The sequence below is a fragment of the Alosa pseudoharengus genome, unplaced genomic scaffold (assembly GCF_046254945.1).
Source record: "Alosa pseudoharengus isolate Yale_2024_CS ecotype anadromous, Long Island Sound unplaced genomic scaffold, YU_APseudo_1.1 YU_APseudo_1.1_scf_17, whole genome shotgun sequence".
Classification (NCBI taxonomy): Eukaryota; Metazoa; Chordata; class Actinopteri; order Clupeiformes; family Clupeidae; genus Alosa; species Alosa pseudoharengus.
The window spans coordinates 17,759,414-17,784,567 of record NW_027468640.1 but is presented as its reverse complement, the minus strand read 5'-3'; the positions used below and the strand labels follow the sequence as shown (position 1 = coordinate 17,784,567).

Here is a 25,154-nt window from a genome sequence, read left to right as displayed (position 1 = left end):
AAGTTTTCAGTCCAGAGAGCAGCGTAGGGACATTTGCAAATGTGAGCGACTAAGCCTACTGTTGGTTTGATTTGATTTATTGATTTCCTGCGATAACTCAATGTCCCGTTCCCTCTTGTGCTTTAGACCGTGAAAAGTTAAAAAAAAGTTAAAACCGGCAGCGACCTATGACTAGCCTTCAGTCATAAACCTGTAGATATATTCCACATGAAATAAAAACAGGCGGCAATGAAAATTAGAGAGAAAACTTCAACCGCGAAAGTTGAAAGGCCTACTTCTCCCGGCACTGCAGGGATGTCGCTAGAGGGGAAACGATCAAGCACCAAATAAAACGCATCTAAGGAAAACAACACGTCATCATCCGATCTCAAAAAACAGAAACACCTCACATCTGCTAAGTGCAAAGTAAACGAGGTGGGAAGGGAAATGTTTCACATGCTGCGGTTTATAATTAAATTATTACACAAAAGCGGTTCCAACCGGTTGGACCAGTTCGTGGCTACATACCGAGGTGGTGTGTGCTGCCAAGTCCTTGCCAACAGTCGCTGCAACCAAATGCGAGTTTTCAGTATTAGGGGGTGAGACAATCAAGCAGGTCGGCTTGTCTGCCTAATTATCTTAGCTGCTTGTGGCAGCGTGTTGTGCACCACGGTCGAGATAGAGGCATGGCTGTTTGACAATACGCAATCCTCTGTCCCGCAATGATCACAGCGACATCTATGCCAAATATCATGGGGTGGGTGGGGAGCTCTGTTATGTTAAGACAGGCGTAAGGTACAACCAAAGGTCCTTTGACCCTCTCTGGTACTACTGTGCGCAAGCTGAGCACAGGTAGGGATCGGGTTCTCTCCCTGAACTGACGTAAGTGATCAACGTTACTTTGGACACCGGGTGCTGAAAAGCGCAGCGCTACTATCTGACGCAGACACTGATATGCACTCGCCCGCACTAACTCAGTGATAGCCAGACTCATTCGCATAGCACACTTGGGGACACCAGTATGCAGGTGCAGTGATACTTGTGATGCACCAAGGTACACGGTACACCCTTAGCGAAAATGACGAATGAATATCCAGTTATGGACTTTGGCTAGCTTGTCCCAGAAGCCAGTAACTGTTAAGCCAATTAACGTTATTGCTTGCCGAAACCAGTCACCGGTATCATGTTTGATAGGTTAACGAATCATACTCTGAATAAACTGCTGAGAAACGCCGTGCTTTCTCTCTACAACCTCAATTGCTGTTCTAGAAATATCGTTATCCTCATACACTTCTGTATGTGTACTTAACGTTAACATGTATATTGTTTGCTAACTCTTGTCTGCATTTTGAATATCGTTAGCTAACGCTACATTGCTAGCAAATATTCGCGTGCTAAACCACTAAAACTGAACAACTGCATTGCATTACCTTTTAATCAATAAAGTGGTGGGTTTAAAATATTACTTCATTCACAAAGTCTGCCCGGTTGGGTTAACATATTGGTGAAGACCCCTGGTCCATACATGACGGTTCACTGCGTTACTACCGGGCTGGCTAGCAGGCTAGCGCGCTAAAATGTGACAACTGTCAGTTATCAGCTCTGCCAACTAACGCAAGATTTTGTGCGTATAATGACATTAAACCAATTAAACGTAACTGAACTTCCACATTAAATATTGATTGTTTACCTTGTCAGCATTGCCCTGCATTCTTCAATTCCAAATCCTTGAGATCGATGCAGTAAAAATATGTTGAAACCGTTCATGCTTTCGTTGTCTCATCAGCACTTTGTCTGCCAACAGACTATTGCGTGCGCGCCCCCGCCCCGCAGTTACTCTTTCGCTTGCCGTAAACGGATGGCCGTTGCATCCCATGGTATATGTAGTTTATTTTCTTTTTTTTAACTTTTCATTGCGGATTGTCTTAGCACATCAGACGTTTATCTAGTGCTGTACATTTCTAATTGTAATACAAATAAACTCGTTTAACAATGCCCAACTTGTTAACAGGCTATATTTGTACAGAAACATTGTTAATCACCAGTAGCCTAGTTCTACCATCTTCAAGATGTGAAGTGAAATTAAATTAAGCCTATAAGACAGTGTTTCAGCATTTTATTGTAATGCAGTAAGACTGGAAAAGTATGACGAAAAATGAAAGGATATTTGTAGCATAATGTGTTTTAATATGTATAACTCGCACCATTCAAACCATTAATAGGGGTAAGTTTAACATATTAACCATCCTTCCAGAAGTCATCCAAACATCAGCCATAGAATACCGGAGCGAAAGCTCTTCCCATGAATAAAAAATGTCAACATAAAATGGGCATACAGCCACGAAAGAAAAAGTTAGTCTTTTAAACACGCCAGCCTATTCCAGCAGTTGCATCTCTCTACAAGACAGGCCTTGGCTGCTGGGTGAGCAACAATCCGAAACGCTTCTTGATGGTCACTCGGTGTCGGGAAAACTTGTCGTCAGGTGAGAACCGTGCCGGATGTGCCGAGCTGGTTGGCTGGCCTGTCGGATCCACTTTCTACAAGAAATAAACAAACAACAAAATATTACATCAGTGACCGTATTGTATCCCTGACAAACAATACAATATTAATACCCACGTGGCAAACACGCAGATGGAAGTGTTTAAAACAATGCACTGCATAACATAAACGTTAGCAGCTACCAGAATGCTTTCATAACACACAGCTCACTTTCAGGATAGCTTTGACTAGCTCCACGTTTACACAATAAAACGACGTGAAGCTATTGTTTACTTTCACAACTCGACCGCTCACACACAATTTGGCAATGAAATAAAGAACTTAGGTTACCTACAGGTAATCTAAATAAACGTTTACCTTGGTTTAGCATTATAGCTAATGTTAGCAACATGTGATACCACAACTTACCTTGAGCGTGTACACTCTGTCGCCACTCTCATTGAGATAAAATTGCAGAAACATGACTAAGTTTCGATTGGAACTCCTGTCGATCTTAACAAGTTATCTTGATAACTCAGCGTAGTTGTAAATTAAACGCCGAAAATGATGACCACGACCACCTCCAGTCACACGTGTTTTGCAGCTTCAGAGAGGACCTCAGGCGCAATGGTTTATGGGAAGTAAGTTTTTTGTGAAATATGAGGGTTTGCAGTGAAATGTCGCCCTCTACTGGTGATTTTGTCTACATGAACGGGACGGTCTTGTAGAATAGATTATCGGTTACTTTTGTCCAGTCTCGGAAACATGTAGGCCTAGCCTACCAGTCTATGGATCAAACTGGATCAAACCCACTGTAAACAGAATATTCGCAGCGTCATCAGAATGAACTCACACCCTTGGAATGCTCATGTTTCTTTTCGAAATGAAACAGAATATTGCCTATTCTCCTGACAAAGAAGTCGACCTGCATCTTATTGTGTCATTATTTTGGAGGTAGGCCTATGCATATTACCCGTGTTTGCCATTTAATTTCCATTGTACCATTGCACAAGGTACCTTACAGCCTATCTTACGTTTTCGTTTGGTCTCGGTGTGATAATCAGTGATGTGGTAAAATTGAATGTAGCCTATTCAATTGTTTTGTGAATGTTTTACCTTGCTAAATATTGCAATAAGCTGTGAAATCACATTAGGTCTGTAATGTTATGTAGCTAATCCAGTTATAGGCCTAGGCTACCACTTTTATGCCAAGATTTAGGCTATGCTCGCTTTACTTGTTTTCTAAGGCTACTCGCATCTATCCTAAAAAACAGACCTTAATGTATTTTGTTTTGTGTGTGTAGGCTACAGGAATGGAGAGCAACCCTGACTGATTAAAACTTAAGATGAGTTCCCCATCACCAATTGCTAATTTTTCCTCTCTATCTTTGGAGGATAAAAATGAAGAATTTCCTCCTAACAATTTAACCACTCAGGACAGTGGGATATCTTGTTTGGAGCAGAGTCACATCTCACACAACATCAAAGGTGTTCCAGGTCAGGAATTTGTTTTAATAACAGAGGATGTACAAGCAGATTCTAGCACAGTAGTCGTGTTGTCACCCGAGCCAGAACCAGGCAAGACGAGAAATGAACCTTCACCTCACAGCCTGTGTTTAGCATCTTCAAGCTCTGTCCCTGACTCGGAGAGGATTCAAGATGATTTCTCACAGTCTGAAGTAGGCACCAGCATGGGACTAGCACAGCAGAAGGATCTACCAATCAGTGTTCACTCCTCATCTAAAATGTCTGATCCGGAGTCTGAAAAGCTGGCAGCTTCAGGTGTGACATCAGATGAGCCAGGTATGGAGGTCCAGCAGGATAACCTGGATGCTCCAGAACCTTCTCCGGAATCTACTTCAGTGGAGTGTAGCACAGGGGGAGATTCCGCTGCAGTAGTACAGCTACAGGCAGGAGAGGCATCAGAAGACCAACAGTGTGAAGTTTCGCATGAACCTGAGCCATGGGCAGAAGAAGAATCCGCAGAGGAATCCGTTTCCACATTTCAGCCACCGGAATCTTCCTTGTCAACACTGGAAACTGTGGAGGGTAATTTGAACACTTCCAACCAGTGCACTGACCAGATTCAGAGTCCTCCAATCTCCCATTCCCAAGAGCAGTCTGCGGAGGTATCAACGTCCACACTTTGGCTACCAGAACCTTCTTCCTCAACACAGGAAACTGGTGAAAGCAATTTGAACATATCCAACATGCCCTCTGGCCACATGCAAGGGGTTGTAAGCTCCTGCCCTCAAGAACTGTCAGCCGAAGAATCAAGAGAGGAAACTGCGGAGGATAACGTGAGTACATCTGACAAGCCTACTGACCTGATGCAAACCCCCTCAAGACCCCACCCCCAGGAAATGTCAGCAGAAGTGTCAGACCTCTGTCTTCAGTTACCAGAATTGTCCTCTTCAATGCAGGAGACTGTGGAGAGTAACATGAGAGTTTCCAACATGCTCCCAGTTCAAATACTCTCATCAGAGGAGTCAGCCTCCACACTGGAACAAGCAGCATCCCCTTTCTCAACACAGGAAACTGCTTACAATAATCTGAACACCTCTGAACACCAAACCCCTGATTGGACATGCAGTGCCCCAAGCACTTGCTCTCAAGAATGGTCAGATCCAGCTGGAGAATCGGTCTCCGCTCTTCAGCTTCCTCAAGAATGGTCAGATCCAGCTGGAGAATCGGTCTCCGCTCTTCAGCTTCCAGAGCTGTCCACCTCCACAGAGGAAGTTACTGAGAGTAGTCTGAAGGTACCTGAGCAGCCCGTAGGGCTCCGTCCAGTCTCCGAATTAGAGGCGGAGCTTGAGCTGAGAGTGGCTGAGAAGTCCATCGTGGCAGACAACCTGATAGGAGAGGAAAATGGTTCGGACACTCCTCCTACTCTCGCTCGCCTTGTGGTCGAGAACGTCTCAGAACAGAAGTCAGGGTCTGGAGCAGTCGTGGAGACCACACAGGCAGAATCTCACATGGACAATCCTGCTCAAGTGGAGTCGCGTGACTCCCGGCACCAACCACAACTCTCTGTCCCATCGGAATCCATTCAGCCTCCCACCCATGTGGAACTTCCTTCCACGTCATCCATGGAACACACTGCAATGCATTATGGGGTTGCCTATTCAGAGTACCACTCAGCCAGCATTCACCCATCATCCGCTGCTAGCGCCACACTGCATTCACAGTTTGGAAATATGTACCCCACACCAACCTATCAGCAGCACGGAACAGGCCACTATCAGCTAGCCCCTCAGCTCCCTGCTACATACTTAGCACCACACCCTCAATATACTGCTAACATCAGTACTCTCCCTTATTACTCCCAACTTCCTGTGAACTACCCGCCTCAGGAAGTGCTAGTACATTCCAATTACCCACCGACACAGCCGCAGGCTTGTGTTGGCGGTTTGCCACTGAGGCCTGTCAATCTGGATTCAACCGGACCAGCCCAGGACCAGAATACCCTAAGGATAGGCATGGAGACGGGCCCGTGCCAGGAGTTCTCCATGGGTCTGTACGAAAAGTACAAGCTGTGGCATCAGCACAGGCACAGGACTTGCATGTATGTCTCCAGCAGCCATGATTCTGATGCACTGGCCTGCTTCTTCGTGTAGGTTTCATTCAGTAATTAATTAATTCCATCATTTCATTTTTCCAGCTTTATAATAATTCTGTTGCCATGTAGTGTTAGCACAAGTTTTATGGAATAAATATGATTTACAGTGAAGGCTATCCAGTGGAGTAATAAACGGTGTTAATCCATTTAGACATATCTCTCTCTCTCTCTTCAAACTCCCTTTGCCTTCTCTATTTCACAGACAAATGTAAATACAAACGTTTACTGACTTCACTGACATTGCACTAAAAGTTGTTTTTGACTTTTTTTTTTTTTACCAGACCAGTGCTACGATCTCTGTGCCTGGTCAACTCCCACATCCCACTGGAGAAGGCAGAGGCGATAGCTGTGACCGAGTGGAACAGGCTGTCCAACTTTGATCGCATGGAGTACTACAACATGGCCCAGAAGTGAGTCTCCATCCTTATATGGAATCAGGTGTTTCCAATCTCAGTTTCAAAAGAAGTATCACTACTATCGCGCTGAGTTTGGTTGTGTGTATGACATGATAGGTTCCTGGAATTTGAGAAGTGGGAGCAGAATTTCAGGGCAGCAAAGGGAGTGGAGGCTGAGCTTCATCCAATGGGTTGGAGAGGAGTTCACAATGACATTTATGGTCTGTAAACAGAACGATTAATGGCTTGGAAAATCAAAATTGTGTTGACCTTCACTTTCCAGTCAGGGAGTGATGATGATTTTTTTTTTATATGGCATAGCAATTCATTATAGCTTTTCTCACTCCCACTTTTTTTTTTAATAGTAAGACTCTCTCTCTCTGTCTCCCTCTCTCAAGGCTATAGCTGGAAACGAAGGCCCCAGGCAGGTAGAGGCAGAAGAACCATGAGACCTAAAAGCAACCCTAAACCTTACCATAATGCGCTGTTAGAGAAAGCCCAGATGCAGGAACTCATGGAAGGTGCTCTTAAGGAGTACACAGAGGTCATGGAGGCCCTAGAGTCAAGGTCAGAGGTCAGGGAAAGTTCAGAGGTCACAGAAGAAGCCACTGAGCAGGAGGAGAAGGAAGAGAATGAATCATTCACAGAGTATCTGAATGAGCTGTGCAGTCAGAAAGAGTTTGTGACTCAGGTAATCAAACTGTAGTTTGAGCAACTGAGTTTTAGCGATGACACGTCTGAGTTGACTGAAAATTTCATCCCATTTCACCACCCATAGATAGATAGATAGAAAGAGACTTGAAGGGAAATTCAAACACATCCAAAACCACAACAGTACTCTCTCACCTGCTGTATTTCAGAACGCCTGATTATGTTGACAACATGTACTTGTCATCTCTCTTGTAAGGTTGGGGAAGTCATCGACCTAGAGTATGTGTCATCTCTCCTGTCCTCAGATCCAGATTCCAGTAACAATTTAATGGAGTCTTTAATACAGGTATGTACTGTAATAGTACCACTACACAATGATATCACCTTGAAATAAAATTGCTTGGGTAATATTCAGTTTTATAGATTGTATAGATTCTATACATATTACAGATGTAGTACTCCATATTGACAAAACAGCATTCACACTATTATTGTCTGTATACTTGAAACTCTTCCTCTATGTTTACAGAAGGAAAAGGAGACCTCTGACACAAATCATATGTCTGCACCTGTCGTGCCTGAACCAACAGGAGACATCCCAAGTGCCTCATGCACCAGTACCAGTAGTGTGCAACCAGGGACCTCAGCTTCCCAAGATGGACATCCCTCTGTCTGTTTACGGTCACAACCTATACACACAAACATTGATAGCCAGGTGTCACTTGGTGCAACCATGTCTACGGAAGGTACGGGTGCAGTGGATTGCTTTGCCCCACCACATACTTTCTATTATCAAACTCCCAATATTTCCACTCACAATTTCTTAGAAAGGGGTGCCCCTGTTGTGCCATCATTTAAGAGGCCAGGGCTTCAAGTCCCCCAGATTTATGGGATGGACAATTGTATTCCACAGCAACAAAATTACAGTTCCCACCATGCATTTCAAACCAGTGTCAACAGGACTTGTAACAGTGTGAGTCAAAGTTTTTATGCTGTACCAGAAAACTACTCACCCCAAGTCCCAGTGGCCAATCATGAGAACTACAGCTCCAAGACATATGTTTTAGCAACCAATCAAAATGGAAGTATTTTGCAGGAGACAAAACATGTGTTCCTTCCAGCACAAGATCCACATCACCCACCTGCCTCACACCAACAAATGAACTGCCTACCTACGGTGCAGAATGGAAACTACTCCAAAGTTCAACCAATCATCTTACCAGATGGGCCTATTGCTCTGACAGATGCTTTCAGTATATTGGAGGCTGCTACTCCTAGTAGCTCAGCCTTCCAAAGTGCTTCAGAAGAGGCAGTATCAAGTGCTACACAAAAAGTTATTGACATGGAAAACCATGCCACCCAGATTGAGCAAGGCACTGACGAGAAGGATGCAGGCGGTGCTGAAAAACAAGGATATGTATATACGGTTCTTCTTGACTCAGGCTCCCAAAGAGAGCTAAGCCCTCCTTCTTTAGACAGTCTATCCAAAGTGAATCCAGGTAAAGCACAAGTAAATTATAAATCTCAGAGTCTAAATCCGGTCGTTGGCACTTCAAATCTTCCGACTAACACTCTGGCAGAGCCAATTCAGCTTGAGTCAACAGAAGAAACAGAAACAGTCTGTAACTTGAATGAAGAAGAGAAATATGTTTTGCCTGTGACTGAGAATAAGTCAGCATCACCCATGTCTGTTTTGACAATGAATCAAGTCAGCATGGAAAACAAAATCCTTGAGACATACCAGACGGTTCTAGAGTGTGCTCATAATGATGACTCAAATGACTCAATCAGTGGTCAGATCGGAGATGTGCAAGATCCAGAAGCCCTAGAAGAAAAAATTGAGCAGTGTAGGACGCCTCCTCTAGCTCCTTGCTTAAGTCCTAACCCACTTCGCTCTTTATTCTCTCAGGACAACAGCTCCCAGATTTCGTTGCAGTTGCAGAAGGAAGTGGATCAGATGACTGAGAAGCTCTTGTCTTCCCCTCCCTCTTTGGCATTATTTTGCCTTCAGGCCCTCACCTCCACTGGACACCAGCATCTGCCACAGAATGGAGAGTCAGCAGAGACGTTCGTTTCCCCTCCTGTAGCCCTCCAGCATCCGCCAAGCCCGACTGGGCTTTCTCATCAACCCTGTTCCACAGTGACAGACTTGCATGGGAGTGTCATTGTGGATAGTGAGCCTACTCTTACTTGTTTTGTCGCTGTGGCCTCATCCAGCAGTCATGGTGATCGGGACAGCCATCTGAGGGGCTGGGTTATTGACAAAAATGTCAAAGAATCCAGCGCACAAAGTGAGAGGACAAGTGAATTAAGCGATGACAAGAAACATCTGACTAGGTCTGAGGATATAAAAACTAATGATCAGGTTGGATGTAACGATGAAATTGCACATGATGTAGATGCATATGAAATAATAGACTACTGCAGTGCAGAGATGTCGAACAGACAACTGGAACAAATGGAGTTAGAGCATAGTGTACGAACATCAGGAAATGTCATGGTAGGGGACACCGTCTGCAGTGTCAGTATCTCAAATGCAACAGTAAGCAAATTGGAAATTAAACGTAATGAAACTCAAGATGTACAAGTGGCAAAGGACGACCCACAGAGCCAGAAACTCATAGTCTTAGATCAGGACACAGACCTGAGTACACAGAGTGAGAGTGATTCCAGCTTGCTACTAACTCCAAGACGCTCCTCAAGAAGCAGGAAGCCAACAGAAAAAAAGCTGCAGTCATACAGCCAACATCTGGGGAAGAAGACAACAAGTAGACAAGAAGCAAAAAAAGTAGAAGTTAATAATGAAAAAGTGAGGGGTAAATGTGTGAGAACCTACCTAGGCATGAAAAGCGCCTTCATCCAAGATGCAAATGACAGCAGCAGAACAGGTGCAGAAAAAGCAACACAACAACAACAAGCAGAAACAGAGAAAAAGGTGAACAAAGATGGAGATGAAGGAGTCTCAGAGGCAACAGAAAAGCATGTAGATGGCAACAGGTGTGTCAAAGAGCTGAATAATAATAGAAATAGGTGTAAAGGGAAGAGGCGGGATGAAAAAGACCTCAGAGAAGCACAAAACTGCCTCACTGAAAAGGAGATAAGTATAACCAGTCCAATAGCCACTAGAAGTGTACTGACTGATAACGGAAACAAACTGATGGACAGGAATCAACAAACAGTTGATACTGAGAGGAAGGCCACAAAAACACTCAAGGGGAAAATGATTGGCAAGCCAATGGATGAAAGTACTGTTGACAAGGCTGTGATTGGCAGATCTAATGGACAAAGATTTGTAAGAAACAAGATGATGGAAAGTCAGGAGATAAATCCTGAAGGCGAAGCAAGAGATGAACCAGCTGTGGAAGACAACACAGAGTGTTCCCAAATGGATACACCACCACACATTTGTATAAAGGAGGGTGGAAGTCCTGATCAACCACAAGAACAGGAGGCAGAGAAAGAAACACAAGCTGGAAGATTGCAAAACAAGGATGCGCTCACTCCCCCACCCAAAGCACTGAAATATAATGACATTACCGAAGACCAGACAGACAAACCACATGATCAAATACCAAGTGAAAAGAAAAATGAAGAGAATGAACAGAAAGGAACAGAAGAGATGCCCGGAGCGCCAGCAATGCAGGAAGTGATCAAAGAAACAGATACGGAGAGGCAGAACAAGACTGGGAGGATTAGGAGACTAACCCGAGGTGCCGTGTTGGGAAAAGAAATCGTTCCAGTTGAACAGTCTGGGCAATGCAAAATTGAGAGCACACAACACAGCACAACACAGATGTCTCAACTTGTAGCAGAACAGGGCGCAGAGAGAGAAAAGAGAGAATGCACAAGGCATGGCAAATATGAAACTGATCTTCCCACAGCAGCATCAAATGATGATGTTACAAAAGAACAATCACCAAGAAGGTCAGCTGACGATATAGCAAGAGATGACCAAAAGGATGGAAAGAATCAGAACATAACAGAGGACATGAAGGCTACAGCAGTGAATCAGGAACCCATAATCACAGAAAGCAAACATTCGAGTCAGAGTGGGACTCACACAGTGCTAAGGACTAGAAGACTAACAAGAGGCTCCGCAAGAGACAAGATGGTGCGCTCTGGACACAATACAACACAGAGATCCATGACCGGAGGAGGACATGTTGGAAGTCCTCAGCACTCCCAAGAACTGAAGAGAAGGAGAGAAACGGAACAAGTAAGATCACAAGATGAGTATGACATCGATGTGTCACCCAAAGCTGTAGTACACGATACTATTACAGAAGAACAAACACTTGAAAGGCCAAACAACCAAACAACAAAAGATGGCAGATTAAATAAAGAGAAGGAAACAGAGGAGCTGTCAACAGGATCAACTATTCAGGAAATTATAATCAAAGAAACTGACAAAGAGAAAAACAGCGAGCTTCATATGGTGACAAGGAGTAGAGTAACCAGAGGTTATATGATGGGGAAAGATGTCTTACAGATGGAACAAATTTCACAAGGAGGAAATGAGAACTCAATAGAGAATACAACACAGACGTCTATAGGTCGAGGAAATGCTGGAAGTCCTCAACAAATACGAGAGGAGACCACAAGGAAAGAAAATGAAGAGAGTCAATCACAAGATAAGGTTGACCTTTTTCCTCTATCTAAAGAAATTATAAATGATAGCACCACTGTAGCAGAAACTCTAGAAAGTGATCAAATAAAAACAGAGAACAGTGAAGAACATACAAGAGAAATACAAGAGCTACCTGTAGTACCACAGATTGAGGAAGTTATCAGAGAAAATGATCATTTGAATAATAATGATAATCAAACAGTTTCAAGTAGGAGAAGGAGACTAACTAGGGGTTCTGTTGTAGAAAAACAGGTCATACAAACAGGGGAAAAATCGCATGACACCGACAACTCACAAGAAATAAGACCACATGAAAAGGATGACATTGATCCTCTTCCTAAAACTGTAGTGCATGATAATACAAAACAAACTCTAGATAGGCTGAGAGACCACACGGCAAGAGAGGACAGTAACGGACCGACAGAAGAGACAGAAAAGGGGACTGCATTAGCAGTGAGTCAGGAATGTATAGTCACAGAAGTAGATCATGGGAGGAAGAGCAGCACTCAAACAGCCACAGGAATGAGCCGGCGACTAACTAGAAGTACTGTGGTGAAAAAAGCGATACTAGACATGGGACAGCCCGTGGAAGACAAAACTGAGTGCTCACATGAGAATTCAGCCGAGACTCCCTCAAGCAGGGATAAGGCTGGAAATTCTCAAAAACCACATGAAAAGAACATAAGGGGAGAGACAGTAGAAGTAGAATCACACCATGAGGATGACATTGAGCCTCCATCCAAAGCTGTGGTACACGATAGCATCACAGAGGAGCCGATGGCAGAAACGTCAAGTGACAAAAGTGCGAGAGCTGAGCGATTACAGGAGGAAGAAACGGAAAAAGATAAGAGTACTGTAGCACCAGTGACTCAGGAAGTCCTAATCAGAGAATCTGACAATGTGAGACGGAGCGAAACTCACACAGTGACGGCAAGGAGTGGGAGACTAACTAGAGGTGCCGTGATGGGAAAAGAGATAAAGATGGAGGTCAAAACTGATACAGCAAAAGAGAATACAGCACTGACTTCTCTGAAAGGAGGAAGTCTGCAGCCATCTCCAGACCAGAACAAGCACCCTGAAGCAGAGGAGGTGGCTGCTGTACCAGGGACTCAAGAAGTCATAATCACACAGGCAGATAAAGAGAGTCAAACTATTACAGAAGTAGATAATGAGACGGACACAGTGATAAGAAGGAGTAGAAGGCTAACCAAAGGTTTTGTGTCAGGTAAAGAAAGAATAGAGATGGAAAGAGAGAAGCCATCAGCTCCTGCGGAGAGAAGAACAACAATAAAGATTGATAATGCACCTTGCTCTTCCGGAAAAACGTCAAAAGCTAGTGGCAAAGAGGTCGAGGGAAGGATTAATAAAAATGTTGGCAAAAGCTATAATGATGAAAGAAAAGCACGGCAAAAAATGGCACTGAGCGAAAAGAAACAACCTGAAGATGGAGAGCGAGAGGAGCAAACTAAAGATGTTGAGGGTGAGTTTTTCCTGAAGGAAGCAGGAGAAACTATGCATGGAAAAGAACAACAAGGGGATGAAGAGACAAATACAAACCCTGAAGCCATGAAAGAGGAAGTAGAGAAAGAGATACATCCTTCACTAAAGGAAAAAAAGATTATAAAGGGAGAAAAGCTGGAGCCAAGAGAGATGAGCTTGCCAGCCAATAATGAAACTAATGCTCCAACTGAAAATGCTGACAGACCAGAGAACACAAATGTCAGAACTAAGGCAGAGGGACAGAGGTCAAGAGCCACAAGAGAAAAACGACAAGAGACAGCCACAGACAACACAGGAGACGAGGAGATATCACATTCAAATACAAATGCTGGTATATTGGTGGAGAGAGCAGAGATGGAGAGAAGTCCATCACACCAAAATAAACAAAAGACAGATGAGGAAGAAGAACGTGAAGAAGAAGAAAGTTTATCAGTCAAGGCCAAGACTAAAACTAATTATCCCCTTGAACTACCTGAAACATCAACAAACCCCACAGCAGAGATCACAGACAAACAGAGTAAAAAAAAAGGGACGAGGGGAAAGAAAGACGCCCAAGTCACAGAGAGAGGGATGAACACTCATGCAGTCAGAACAAGGAGTGTCACAGCTACTAGAAGTTCAGAGGCAGTGGGATGTATGAAGACACAGAAAACAGAGGACAGGGGCACTGCAGACAGACCTGATAGTAAAGAGACAGAGACTCAAATTCGAACCAGGAGCAGGAGGACAACCAGATGCCCTGAAGAGGGGGAAATTGAAAGAGTAGAGAAAACGAATGACAAAAGAGTGGAAAGGAAAGAAACTCCCCAAAATGAAGACATAAGCAACAACAACAACAAGCAGGGAGCGATGGATGTTAAAACGAACCCAGAGAGAACGAGGAGCACAAGATCGACTAGAGGCAACCTGCAACAGACAAAGATGGAGGAGGAACAGACAAAAGCAAAGCGCAGCATGAAAACGCGAGCTGAGGGAAAGGCCAAGGCACAGAGCAGCGGAGAGACAATGAAGCAAGAGACAAACGAGACGAGGAGAGAAACCAGAGAGAGGACAGCGAGGCTCAAGGTGGCGGACGGCACCGAGAACCTCCTCAAAGTGGAAGAGGGAATTGGACGGGCTGAAGAGGACGACAGGCACTCGCAGAGAGCCAATCAGGATGAAAGAAAAAGACAATCAGGAAAGGGGGTCGCGGAGAGACGTCAAGAGCCGAACGGCTCTCCTCAGAGAAAGCTGAGAGAAAGATGGAGCGCACGAATCAACAAAAGACCCAAAAGGAATTGAAAAGTATGAAATACTGTATATATATAAACATACTACGACGACAGCTGTAAAAATTGATATTTTATTTACAAATATTAATATATTAAAATGTAAAAACAAGATTCTGTTTTGGTTGTACACTCTTTCCCAAAAATACATGGTTTTCAGTTTTTTAAAAAACACTTTTAACGAGGCACTTCATTCACTTCTATGCAACACACATGAGCATATCACATTCAATGTCAAAGAGGTAGTTAACCATAATTTCAACTGGAAACAATGGTAGTGTGCAGAGAAGACATGTAAACTTCTTGTCATGGCAAATTACTGGTGAAAATAACATTCCCTACCACCCCCAACCACCCCCCCCCCCCCTAAAAAAAAATCTCAAACACACACACACATAAATTTAGTTTCTCACACACACCACGATGAAACTACTTGTAGAACATATTTTAACAATTTAAAGTGTCTATCCGTCATGTCCACTTGAGACGGTTCTGAAAACTGTGGGAGATACCAGGTAGAACTCTCAATCTGCATTCTTATTGGCCACCGTGTTGCCGTTCTGCATGGTCCCATTGTGATTGCCATCCTTCCCATTGGCCATGTGGTGTGATGATGCTTCATGCTCCGCCCCCTCAGGTCGTAGATACACAGTAACCAGCTCCTGATAGGTCGTATCTGTAGTCAGTAGATTCAGGAGCTCTTCTACAAAAGAAGGAGCATCACAAACAACTGAATAAACTATGTCATACTTAAGTTTTAAAATACCAAACAGTTAATTGGCAATGCGGCACACCAGGGACCTTCTTCCCATCTCACACTTTTTGACCTGTGCCAAGCCTAATGTTGAAATACAATTTATGAGAGAGGGAGATACTTTATTCATCCTGAGGGAGATTTTAGACATGGGCTTTATGGGAAGAAGAGTTATTTGTGCCCTTTGATTATAATAAATATTGATGAATTAATGAATAAATATTAGGGTGATGATACATGTAGGAACTTTGCTCCATGGAGAAATGTTGCCAGGCAACCACAGGGCCAGTCCCATGTGTTCTGATAGTATGGTCAAATTTGCCTACTGATGATTTGAGTTCTCTAGAAAAGCAATTGTTTGCCAACATCAATGAAAACACACCATAACAAGAGCACTCAGGAACATTGGCCTGCAACGTTGTTAAAAAAGTTGCTTTGTGTATCATCTTTTGTGCTGTGGTTGTGCTGCTTTCTGTTGTGCTGATACTCACCTTTGTTAGCAGGCCCCCTGCTGGTCAGCTCAGAGTAGATATTTGCAGTGTTGAACTGAGGGGCACCCACCAGCGCCCCCATCAGGCCTGCCAGCTCCTCTGCAGTCAGGACACCATCACCATCACTGTCATACAGCTGTGATGCACACACAAACAACAGTCCACAAGGTGTTAATACTTTCTGTTATGACTCAAAGGAACACACACACACACACACACACACACACACACATCCCAACTTGAGCAAATATATTTATACTATATATACTATCTCTTCTCTTTCATTATCTATTGGTAAACCATCAGTTTCAGACCAAAAACAAAACACACACACACGTTCCTAAAAGATGCCTTCACTCCAAAGTCATGTCTTACGAGACACCGACCTATAAAGGCAGCAAGGCGATGCCTTTGGTTTGGAACAGACCCACACACACACACACAATTCTGTGCTCACCTTGAAGGCCTTGTCCAGGAGATCCTCAAGGCTACAGAGACCAGAGACAGTCGAGATACTCAAACAGATCAGTCTGAGGTCCACAGAGTCATCCTGCAGGAACACAACACAAATGGGTTCTACAGCTCACCTACAGAATACAACACAGATGGGTTCTACATCTCACCTACAGAACACAACACATATGGGTTCTACATCTCACCTACAGAATACAACACAGATAGGTTCTACATCTCACCTACACAACACAGATGGGTTCTACATCTCACCTACAGAACACAACACAGATAGGTTCTACATCTCACCTACACAACACAGATAGGTTCTACATCTCACCTACAACACTCATTCAACAAGAGGTAAACAGACGTGTGTATGTTGAAGATTCCATTGACAAAAAAGGAAAGAATATGCACGAAAAAAGCCACGACCCATTTAGCTAACTAAACATGATCGCAATTCATATAAATAATAGATAACTAATGGCATACCATTCATATCTTGTTGGAAAGTCTAAGACACATAAAGACACAAGCAATCATATGTCTAGACATACAAATGCAGAGTATACATTTGTGTACACAGATGCATGGGTTTGTCATGTATACATTGAATGTGACTTGCACCAATTAAGAGTAATGGCTACAGAATGCTTGTAAGCCTACATGTTGTTTCACAGATACTCCCCACTAATCATATTTGAAATATCACAAAATAGGTCTACCCTTGCCTCAGTCTGTAATCTGCAATTTTTTTTTAAACGGCAAAACAAAGAACCCCTTTCTTAGGAGAGCAACAACACGAGTGTAAGGAAGCGCAGCTTATGACCAACGTGACTAATCGCTGCGCACATCCCAGCTGCACTCAGTCTTAAAGTAAAAAAAAAAAAAAACACAACAAAAGCACTTGGAGCCTCGTAGACACACTGGCACCACTCACTATAATGACAGCACTGATGGCACAAGCCATTCAGAGAGCCACAGTGTATTAATGCGATAGCTCTGTATGCTTTGCCTCACCCTGAGATAAGGTTGCCATTTGCTCTCACTCACACACGTACACACACACACACACACACACTTGCAGAAACATTAAACAGACACACAAGCATACAACAACACATTGTTCAGACATTACATGCACATATGCCATCGGGCTCACGCACACACACACACACACACACACAGACAGACAGACAGACAGACACAGACCCACACACACACACATTACCTTCTTGGAGAAAAGAGAGCATATTTTTGCTGCCGTTTCTCTCTTAGAGAGCTCCAGCCACTGCTGCAGCTGGTCAATAGAGACAGTCTTCTCCTGACCTGACTGACAGCAGTCAGTCATTCTGCTCAACGCGGTTTGCACTTGAGATGTGCTGAGGCTTAGATGGAGAGAGAGAGAGAGAGAGAGAGAGAGGAGGGAAGGGGGAATAGGGAAAACAAAATATTTTTGGTCAGTTCAGTGGAAAAAGAAGAAAGCAAACACTTGGTATACAACTTAAGAGTAGAACATTATCAGACAAATGTTGTGGTTTTGTGATATCCCCATGATTGAAACACCATCAGTGACAAGAGTCGGGTCCTCAAATATTTGATCACATATAACTAGTTTCAAATATTTGATAACATAGAACTAGTAACAAAACCAGGGGTTTTAAATCTGGTTTAATCTGGTTTTGAAACTTTTATTAGTCATGGACACCCGCCCAGAGACAACATATCCCTGGATACAAACACACACACACACGCGCATGCACACAAACAGTATTCAGATACACATACACACTCTCTCCATCTTACCCAGCATGGTGCAGCAGCTTCAGGGTCTCCCTGGCAGGTGACTCGAGAGGCAATGAGAGCCCACCCACATGCTTCACAGGGAAACGGCCCTCCATCACATAATCAGTGGCAGGCACACCCAGAGCCCTACACACACACACACACACACACACACACACACACACACACACACACACACACACACACACACACACACACACACACACACACGGATACTTTAGATGCTGCAGCTTTAATAAATACTGCTTTTTAGCTCCTCTTATAAACAAACACACTCTCTCCTGTATCATTAATGACGACTATAATCAAAACAGTATCGGAGAAGACATCAATTTCAAAAGTGACTCACTTGGCCATGAGCTTTTGCACGTTGTCAGCATACAAGTTGGGATCCTCCTTCTCTTCCTGTGACGGGGTGTAGACAGGCAGGAACTGTAGCCAATAGAAAGAGAGAGAGAGAAAGAGAAATGAGGTTGAGATTTTATTGGTGATTGGCTGGAAATCAAAATGAAAGATGTGGGCCTCACCATCAGCAGTCTCAATTTCAAAATAAATTGGATCAAACTAAATGTCAAAAGTCACGGGAGTTGAGGCCTGTCTAATCAATTTCCTATAAAAATTTAAACAGCCAATTTACCTCAAAAGGAAATGGAAAACTGTCAACAAAATGCTCCTATATTTGTTTATCTGCCTTTTCCTACATATCTCCAGACCACATTATCAAATGTATTCATTTACACAGACACAGAAATGGACAGTGCTGCACATTCTTGAAATATTTAAACTGGGACACACACTGCTATGAGCTGTTGCCTATACTTTACCTCAATGGTCATGTTGGTATAGAACTGAGATGTGGTGTGCCACAAGGACTGAACCCTATGAAAATATACAAAAAAAAAAAAAAAAACATTTAGTATGTCATTTTAAAAACATTCAATTATTAATACCTAAAGTAATTTGTTGCATTTACTTAATGTGTTAAAAACAATCCACATCCAAAAAGTGATACTCATTTATTACACTTAATGATTTAGGAACAGCTGACAAAGGTTTGGAATAAGTGGAGTATAAACATTAAGACACATATGGCAACACAAGTACAGAGACAGATGCAACTTGATTTAAAGGTCTCATTTTTCTATGATATTTAACCACGAAACAATCTGTCATGTTAAACTGTGCAAAAATGTACACAACGAATATAGAATTATCATTACTGTTAAAATAACACCACCCACCATGAGGTTCCCTTCCAAGTCCAACGCATTGTGTCCTACAAGAGATCAAGATTTTGTATTGTCAAACGTCGGTGTCAAAAACATGATGATCATTATCTTTCACTATATAAACAATAGTGATTGCTCAACCCATTTTCCAACTGCTACAGCAGGCACAGCAACATTTTGTTTACCTTCAGGGTGTGCGTGCGTGTGTGTGTGTGTGTGTGTGTGTGTGTGTGTGTGTGTGTGTGTGTGTGTGTGTGTGTGTGTGTGTGTGTGTGTGTGTGTGTGTGTGTGTGTGTGTGTGTGTGTGTGTGTGTGTGTGTGCGCGTGCGTGTGCGTGTGTGTGTGTGTGTGTGTGTGTGTGTATGTCTTGCTTTATTTCCCTGCCAGCTGATTATTGCGAATATAGCCAGGCATGTGTGTTTGCGTGTGTGTCCGTGTGTATGTGTGTGTTTGGCCTATAGTAATAAAACACTGTGATTAATAGTGTGTCATAGGAAGTACTCACCAACTTGTTTGGGTAATGCAGAAGCACAGGCTGAACAGGCACTCCCGCTAAGAACGCTCCTGAAGATTAAAGGAAAAAAACAGAATATAAACGTGATACTTCACCTTCAATCCCTCCCTACACTCTCACACAGTCCTTTTGTCTCTCCCTCTGATCATCCTGTGCTCTTAAGATACTCTTTACAAAAAGAAAGATTTGTAAACAAACACACACAAACACACACACACAATACATGACTATAAACATATGTGTGTGTGTGTGTGTGTGTGTATGTGTGTGTATGTATTTACAAATAGTTGTAAACATACATATACATTCATATATATATATATATATACATTCATGTGGATCATTCATGCTTATACAGTACAGTGCATTCATGTGGATCCTTGTTTTAGTATATTTACTGTCTTTTACTGTTCATTTCAGTCATGTGGATTTGTTTTTGTATGATCCTGTTTATGTTGTTGTGTTTGGTGTCATAAGCTACTGGGACCTTGAATTTCCCCTTGGGGATCAAGTAAGTAAGTAAGTATCTATATATCTATCTATCTCTATATATTTATATGCTAAAAACTGTAAACATAGATATATAATGTATATATTTGATCCTTTCCCCCTTAACACTTCCACCCTCTCCCTGTCCCCATGTTTGTCCTCTGGCATTCATTTCCATATTATCTCCGCTTCCCTATTCCTTTTATGGCGCTGGCAGGGGCCTGCTCTGAGCTGGGTGGGACTTGGAGGTGCTGCTATGTGTTTAGCTGTTGCTTACCAGGCTTGAACTTGATGAGCGCTCGGCCATTCGTGGTGGTCCCCTCTGGGAACATGAGCATCTGCCAAAGAAAGAAAGAAAGTGTATACACACATGCAGGGAAAGGGGGGGGGGGGGGGGGGGTTGAGATAGAATCAGTTACTTTGCTGGATGTTTACATAATTAATATGCTCATGAACTTGGCCAACTGCTTGACTGCTTGGCCAACAGACCAAAATCTGATTTAGCTTAAAAAAAAAGACTCTCTGTTACCTGAGGCCAGTAGCCTTTGGATGTCAGCCTCTCGGTTATTTGGCTGACACACTTCTTCCTTGACTCCGGGTCCTTGCGGTTGACCAGTACAGCCTGGTTAAACTCCAGCAGAGCTGAGAGAGAGAGAGAAAGAGAGAGAGAAGGATGGAGAGAGAAGAGAATAGGGTCACCTTAGGTGTGAATCTGTCTAAACCTGAGCAGGGCATTGGAAGTATAGAGGCCATATGGATTTAATACAGAACAGCTGAACATGTTTCTCTCCTTTTTTTGGCAAATTGTCAACAAAGTGTCATCCAAATTGGGCTCCAGTGATCAGCATAAGCCTAAACATGATTCTGAACCATGTGGAAGGTTCCACATTATGGCAAATGGTCATCTAAATAGGTAACAGGTCATCTTTAATCAGAAGCCAAAACACATGAGTCAGAAAGTACACAAGACCTGCCTGCTCAACAATATACTACAGTCAAGATTAAGTTCTGCAGGAGTTTTATCCTTGTTAATGCTATGACAGTCCATTGCACAAGTAAGGGTAACTGTGCATGGTGATAGTGGAGAACACTGTGTGACCAGATCATCCAGACCAGATCTTGCATGCTCCCCTGAGCCTCACCTCCAATCACGGGCAGGCTGCTGTTCTCCGAGCGGGACACCACGGTGGCAAGGTCTGTGAGGCAGAGCGCCAGCATGTCCAGAAAACCGCTGTGTGGCGCCACTGCCAGCACGGGTGCCTCGGCCACCCCGGCCCGCCGACCTTTGACCTTCACCCACAAGAAGCCCAGGGCGAAGAAGACGCCACGGCTCAGCAGCCTGACGATTTCGTGGACGAGCCAGCGGCGCCAGCCTCGAACAGGCTTCTGGCGATCTTCACTGCACAGGCCTGCCAGACGCAGCCTCGCGACGGGCCATACGAGGAGGAAGCAGAGGGTGGCCAGTGTCACACGGATGGGGAACAGCACTGTGCCCAACACGACCCCCTGTAAGGCGCAATCACAGGTTATAAGAAAACATTATCAACCCTTTAAGCTTATGTGGTTTCATAAGCACTTTAGTGCACAAAGGGAAATAAACAACAAAAATGTAAAGATTAATATTGTTAAGCAATATGGAAACACATACAAAGACTTAGCATTAGTAGAAAGTTAAAGGTCAGGTAGAGTACAGGTTTGCAACCCCCTTAGTGGATAAGTATAATTTAAGGGGTACACGGTTTTACAGATAATAGCACCACATCCATGAAGAAAAAAGTGAACAACACAACCACACCAAACAGACATCCTATGTGTGAGAATACAAGCAGTGCAAACAATTTTGTTCTTCATCTTAGGCCTGACTGGCAGGGAGTTTGTGGGTAACCTAACCTATTTATTTTATATAACTTTTCGATATAAAACTCCTCTATGGTTGTAAGAAAAAAAATATAGGCCTACAGTACGTTCCAGAAAGTATCACCCTTTTATAAAAAGGTGTACAACCGTACAAAGCCAAATAGGATTGATTGCATAGCCCAGTTTCCGTTGTTTTGTTTACACTCTGTGTCACCACCAAATAATTCTGACTTAATTATGTGTAGGCCTAGTATTGTAGATTATTCATTTAAACGTGTAGCCTAATGTTGATTTATACGAATATTAGCCCAAGATGAACTTACCCGGATCCTCTGTGCGGTGGTAAGTTTAACCTCATGAACAAACGGGTGAGGATACTCCTGCGTCCTATTACGCCGCTCCATAGCGACAAAACAGTAACCTAAATTCACTCAAAAGACAACCCCAAGAGCCAAAAGTAGAATAAAATGTAAGTAATCTAAGTTCCTTTTACCAAATTATCTTATATTTGAAATGCCGTGGCAGTATTAGCGACGTGTTCCTACGATACGTTTAAAAGCCCAGATTGAAAAAAACGCTCAGCGCTTGAGACGCAAAAAAAATCACTAAAAAAAACGAGTTGTTCTACTTTAAAAATACTGTCTTCTCAACAGTCCAAAGGCTTGTTGTCCAGGGTTACGGAATCTTCTGTTAAAGGCTACATGAGAGCTCTAGTCCTTTCTTCCACATGGTCTGTAAGACAATACAGTGACTTCTCGAGCGCCCAAGTTCTCGTCATTTTCAAAATACCTGACCCGCCCCCCATCCAAACATAGAGCCAACATAGTCCAACATACAAGTTTAACTGGTTGTAGCCAATCGAACGATTGAAACCCATTTGATGCTTATTCATTTGTGAGTCACTGCATTTGACGTATTTGCACCACGATTCACGGGGAAATTGCATAATAGCCTAGTTCTGCTTGCACCATAGGCTATACGGTGGTTGCATATAGCCTATGCCAGAGTTTTCCTGGGGTTGGGCAGAGAGGCACGAACCGAAACAAACCTTTGGATGAGACAAAGTAGACGAATACTTCTGATGTATAGGCTAGGCTATAACATCGTCATTGATGACAGATTGTTTGAATGCTCTGGTTTATTCACAAATGTTTCAGCTCAGTGTTTACGCAAAATGTTAGCTCTCTTAGTTTACCAATCCAATGCAGGATTCAATTTCTGTCTACCAAGGTTATAATCATAGGCTAATATTTGATATTTGAGGGGTCACCCCCCCCCCCCCCCCACCCCCCACCCATATGCAAAAAGTGAGCGTGCCGAATGGGGGTGGGATATGTTAGAAAATAAGTTGAAGGAAAAGGAAAGTAACTCCTCCTCAGTCTTTCTGTCATGTCAGACAAAAACGTCTGCTTGACCTTTTATTTGGACAAACGCGTCTGCTAAATAGCCTAACCATAGGTAGGCCTATATCCCGCGAGGGATATAGCGAGACTGGCATCACATGCACTCTGAATACTCTGAATAAGCGACCAATTACAACATTCCAAATTTAAAGGTTTCAAAATACCAGAGTGTGCTTGTAGCTTGTGGAGTGGTAGTTTGGCCTAGGGTTTCTCAAACTTTTCCAAAAATTCTGACCCCGTCTAAATTGTAAAAATTAGGCTATAGTGCCATTTGTGTTCACTGAAGTTGTGGCCAGGATCAGTATCCCATGTTTTAAGGCAGGTGCTTGATCTTTTCTCAACTTTAGATTTTGCAGTAGGCTACTTGAAAATGTGGACTGACTCAAACATTTCTCCACGTTCATCAGCTGGTTAGCTGACAAATAACCCAAGTTAAGCAGCAGTTGGTATAGTTATTCATCATGACCTGAGTGAAGTGATTCAAGTTGTGTTAAATACTAATGTGGGTGGGAGCAAACAGACATACTTTACTTGTTTCATTGGTGAAAAGAGTCATTCATCATCTGTAGATATGAATTTCTAAAATGATAAACCACCACTTATTATAACAAATTCTTTTGTGGACCCCACTTTAGGAGCTACTGGCCTAGGCTATGAGCTTGACGTTCAATCTAATGTTTCTCCATAATGAAAGCTTTTTGTTTCTTACATAAAATTAATTTCACAGTGTGTCTCCTGGGTAACATAGGTACTCCTGGTATTTTTTTCTGAATTATTTGAGACCCTGTGGGCCCTGGTTGAATTTACATGGAATGACCCATTTGTAATTGTAGGCTATTGAAATTGTATGTCATTGTATGTTTGTATGTTATTTCTAAACTCGCTCAGCCCATGCCTAGTCAGCCCTGATATTCAGTCACTATAAGAAATGCAGGAGTCACACCTTCATAATCTATTCAGGGGCTTTAGTTACATTATTGTGCCTTACACAGTTCTTACTCCCCTTGCCATCAGCCATAGACTCAATCCAGCCAGTCAGTAACACAAATAAACAACTCCCTATCATTATTGTCCATCATGTTTACATAACTTTGCATAACTTCGTTTCCCCAGCCTCAGTTCAACAGATCAGGTGTTATTATTGTCACATGAATTCTTGATCCATTGCCAGAACGTGCCTATATTCTTAAGATATGTGGCAGTCATGCAAAGGGGTTTAGTTTGGGAATCTAGACTAGATGAGATAGGAGAATGCCAGTATGTAGCCGAGCATCATATGAGTTCAGTTGTGAAGCCTGATACAATCACAACACTGAGATCTGTTTTACTGTAAAGACTTCACACATGCACATGCTTTGCTCTGCATGTTTTGTCTGTAAAAATGTTGATTAATGGTATCAATAACATAATATTTCCTTAATTGAGTAGATAATGGTTGCAGTGAAAATATATTTGTAGGCAAATACCTGAAACTCAAATTGTCCTGAAGTATTTGCTTGTCTGTTTTCTGAATTCAGCCATGCAGTAAACTTGAACTGCATGGTTTCTGTCTGGCAACGAGCACCCAAAATCATTATATACATTCATTCACACACGCACACGCACGCACACACACACACTCACACACACACACA

General features: G+C 43.0%; 2 protein-coding genes and 1 pseudogene across 2 annotated transcripts; all 3 read right to left on the bottom strand.

Moving 5' to 3' along the window:
• The window catches only part of LOC143127328 (solute carrier family 12 member 6-like), a 39,117-nt pseudogene extending 37,351 nt beyond the window's left edge, over nucleotides 1–1,766 (bottom strand).
• A 379-nt stretch (nucleotides 1,767–2,145) lies between these two features.
• On the bottom strand, nucleotides 2,146–3,080 carry LOC143127993 (H/ACA ribonucleoprotein complex subunit 3). Its single transcript, XM_076289681.1, has 2 exons — nucleotides 2,891–3,080; nucleotides 2,146–2,517 (listed from the first exon to the last, which is right to left on the bottom strand). Exons 1-2 carry the CDS (start codon nucleotides 2,942–2,944, stop codon nucleotides 2,377–2,379), a joined length of 195 nt encoding a protein of 64 aa, XP_076145796.1. The 5' UTR covers nucleotides 2,945–3,080; the 3' UTR covers nucleotides 2,146–2,376.
• An 11,824-nt stretch (nucleotides 3,081–14,904) lies between these two features.
• Nucleotides 14,905–22,879, bottom strand: LOC143127992 (lysophospholipid acyltransferase LPCAT4-like). The gene is made up of 13 exons (XM_076289679.1): nucleotides 22,441–22,879; nucleotides 21,403–21,766; nucleotides 20,790–20,902; nucleotides 20,538–20,598; nucleotides 19,763–19,821; nucleotides 19,270–19,304; nucleotides 18,853–18,907; nucleotides 18,378–18,460; nucleotides 18,029–18,154; nucleotides 17,454–17,610; nucleotides 16,224–16,316; nucleotides 15,767–15,902; nucleotides 14,905–15,224 (listed from the first exon to the last, which is right to left on the bottom strand). Exons 1-13 carry the CDS (start codon nucleotides 22,519–22,521, stop codon nucleotides 15,046–15,048), a joined length of 1,542 nt encoding a protein of 513 aa, XP_076145794.1. The 5' UTR covers nucleotides 22,522–22,879; the 3' UTR covers nucleotides 14,905–15,045.
• Nucleotides 22,880–25,154: the final 2,275 nt, after the last annotated feature.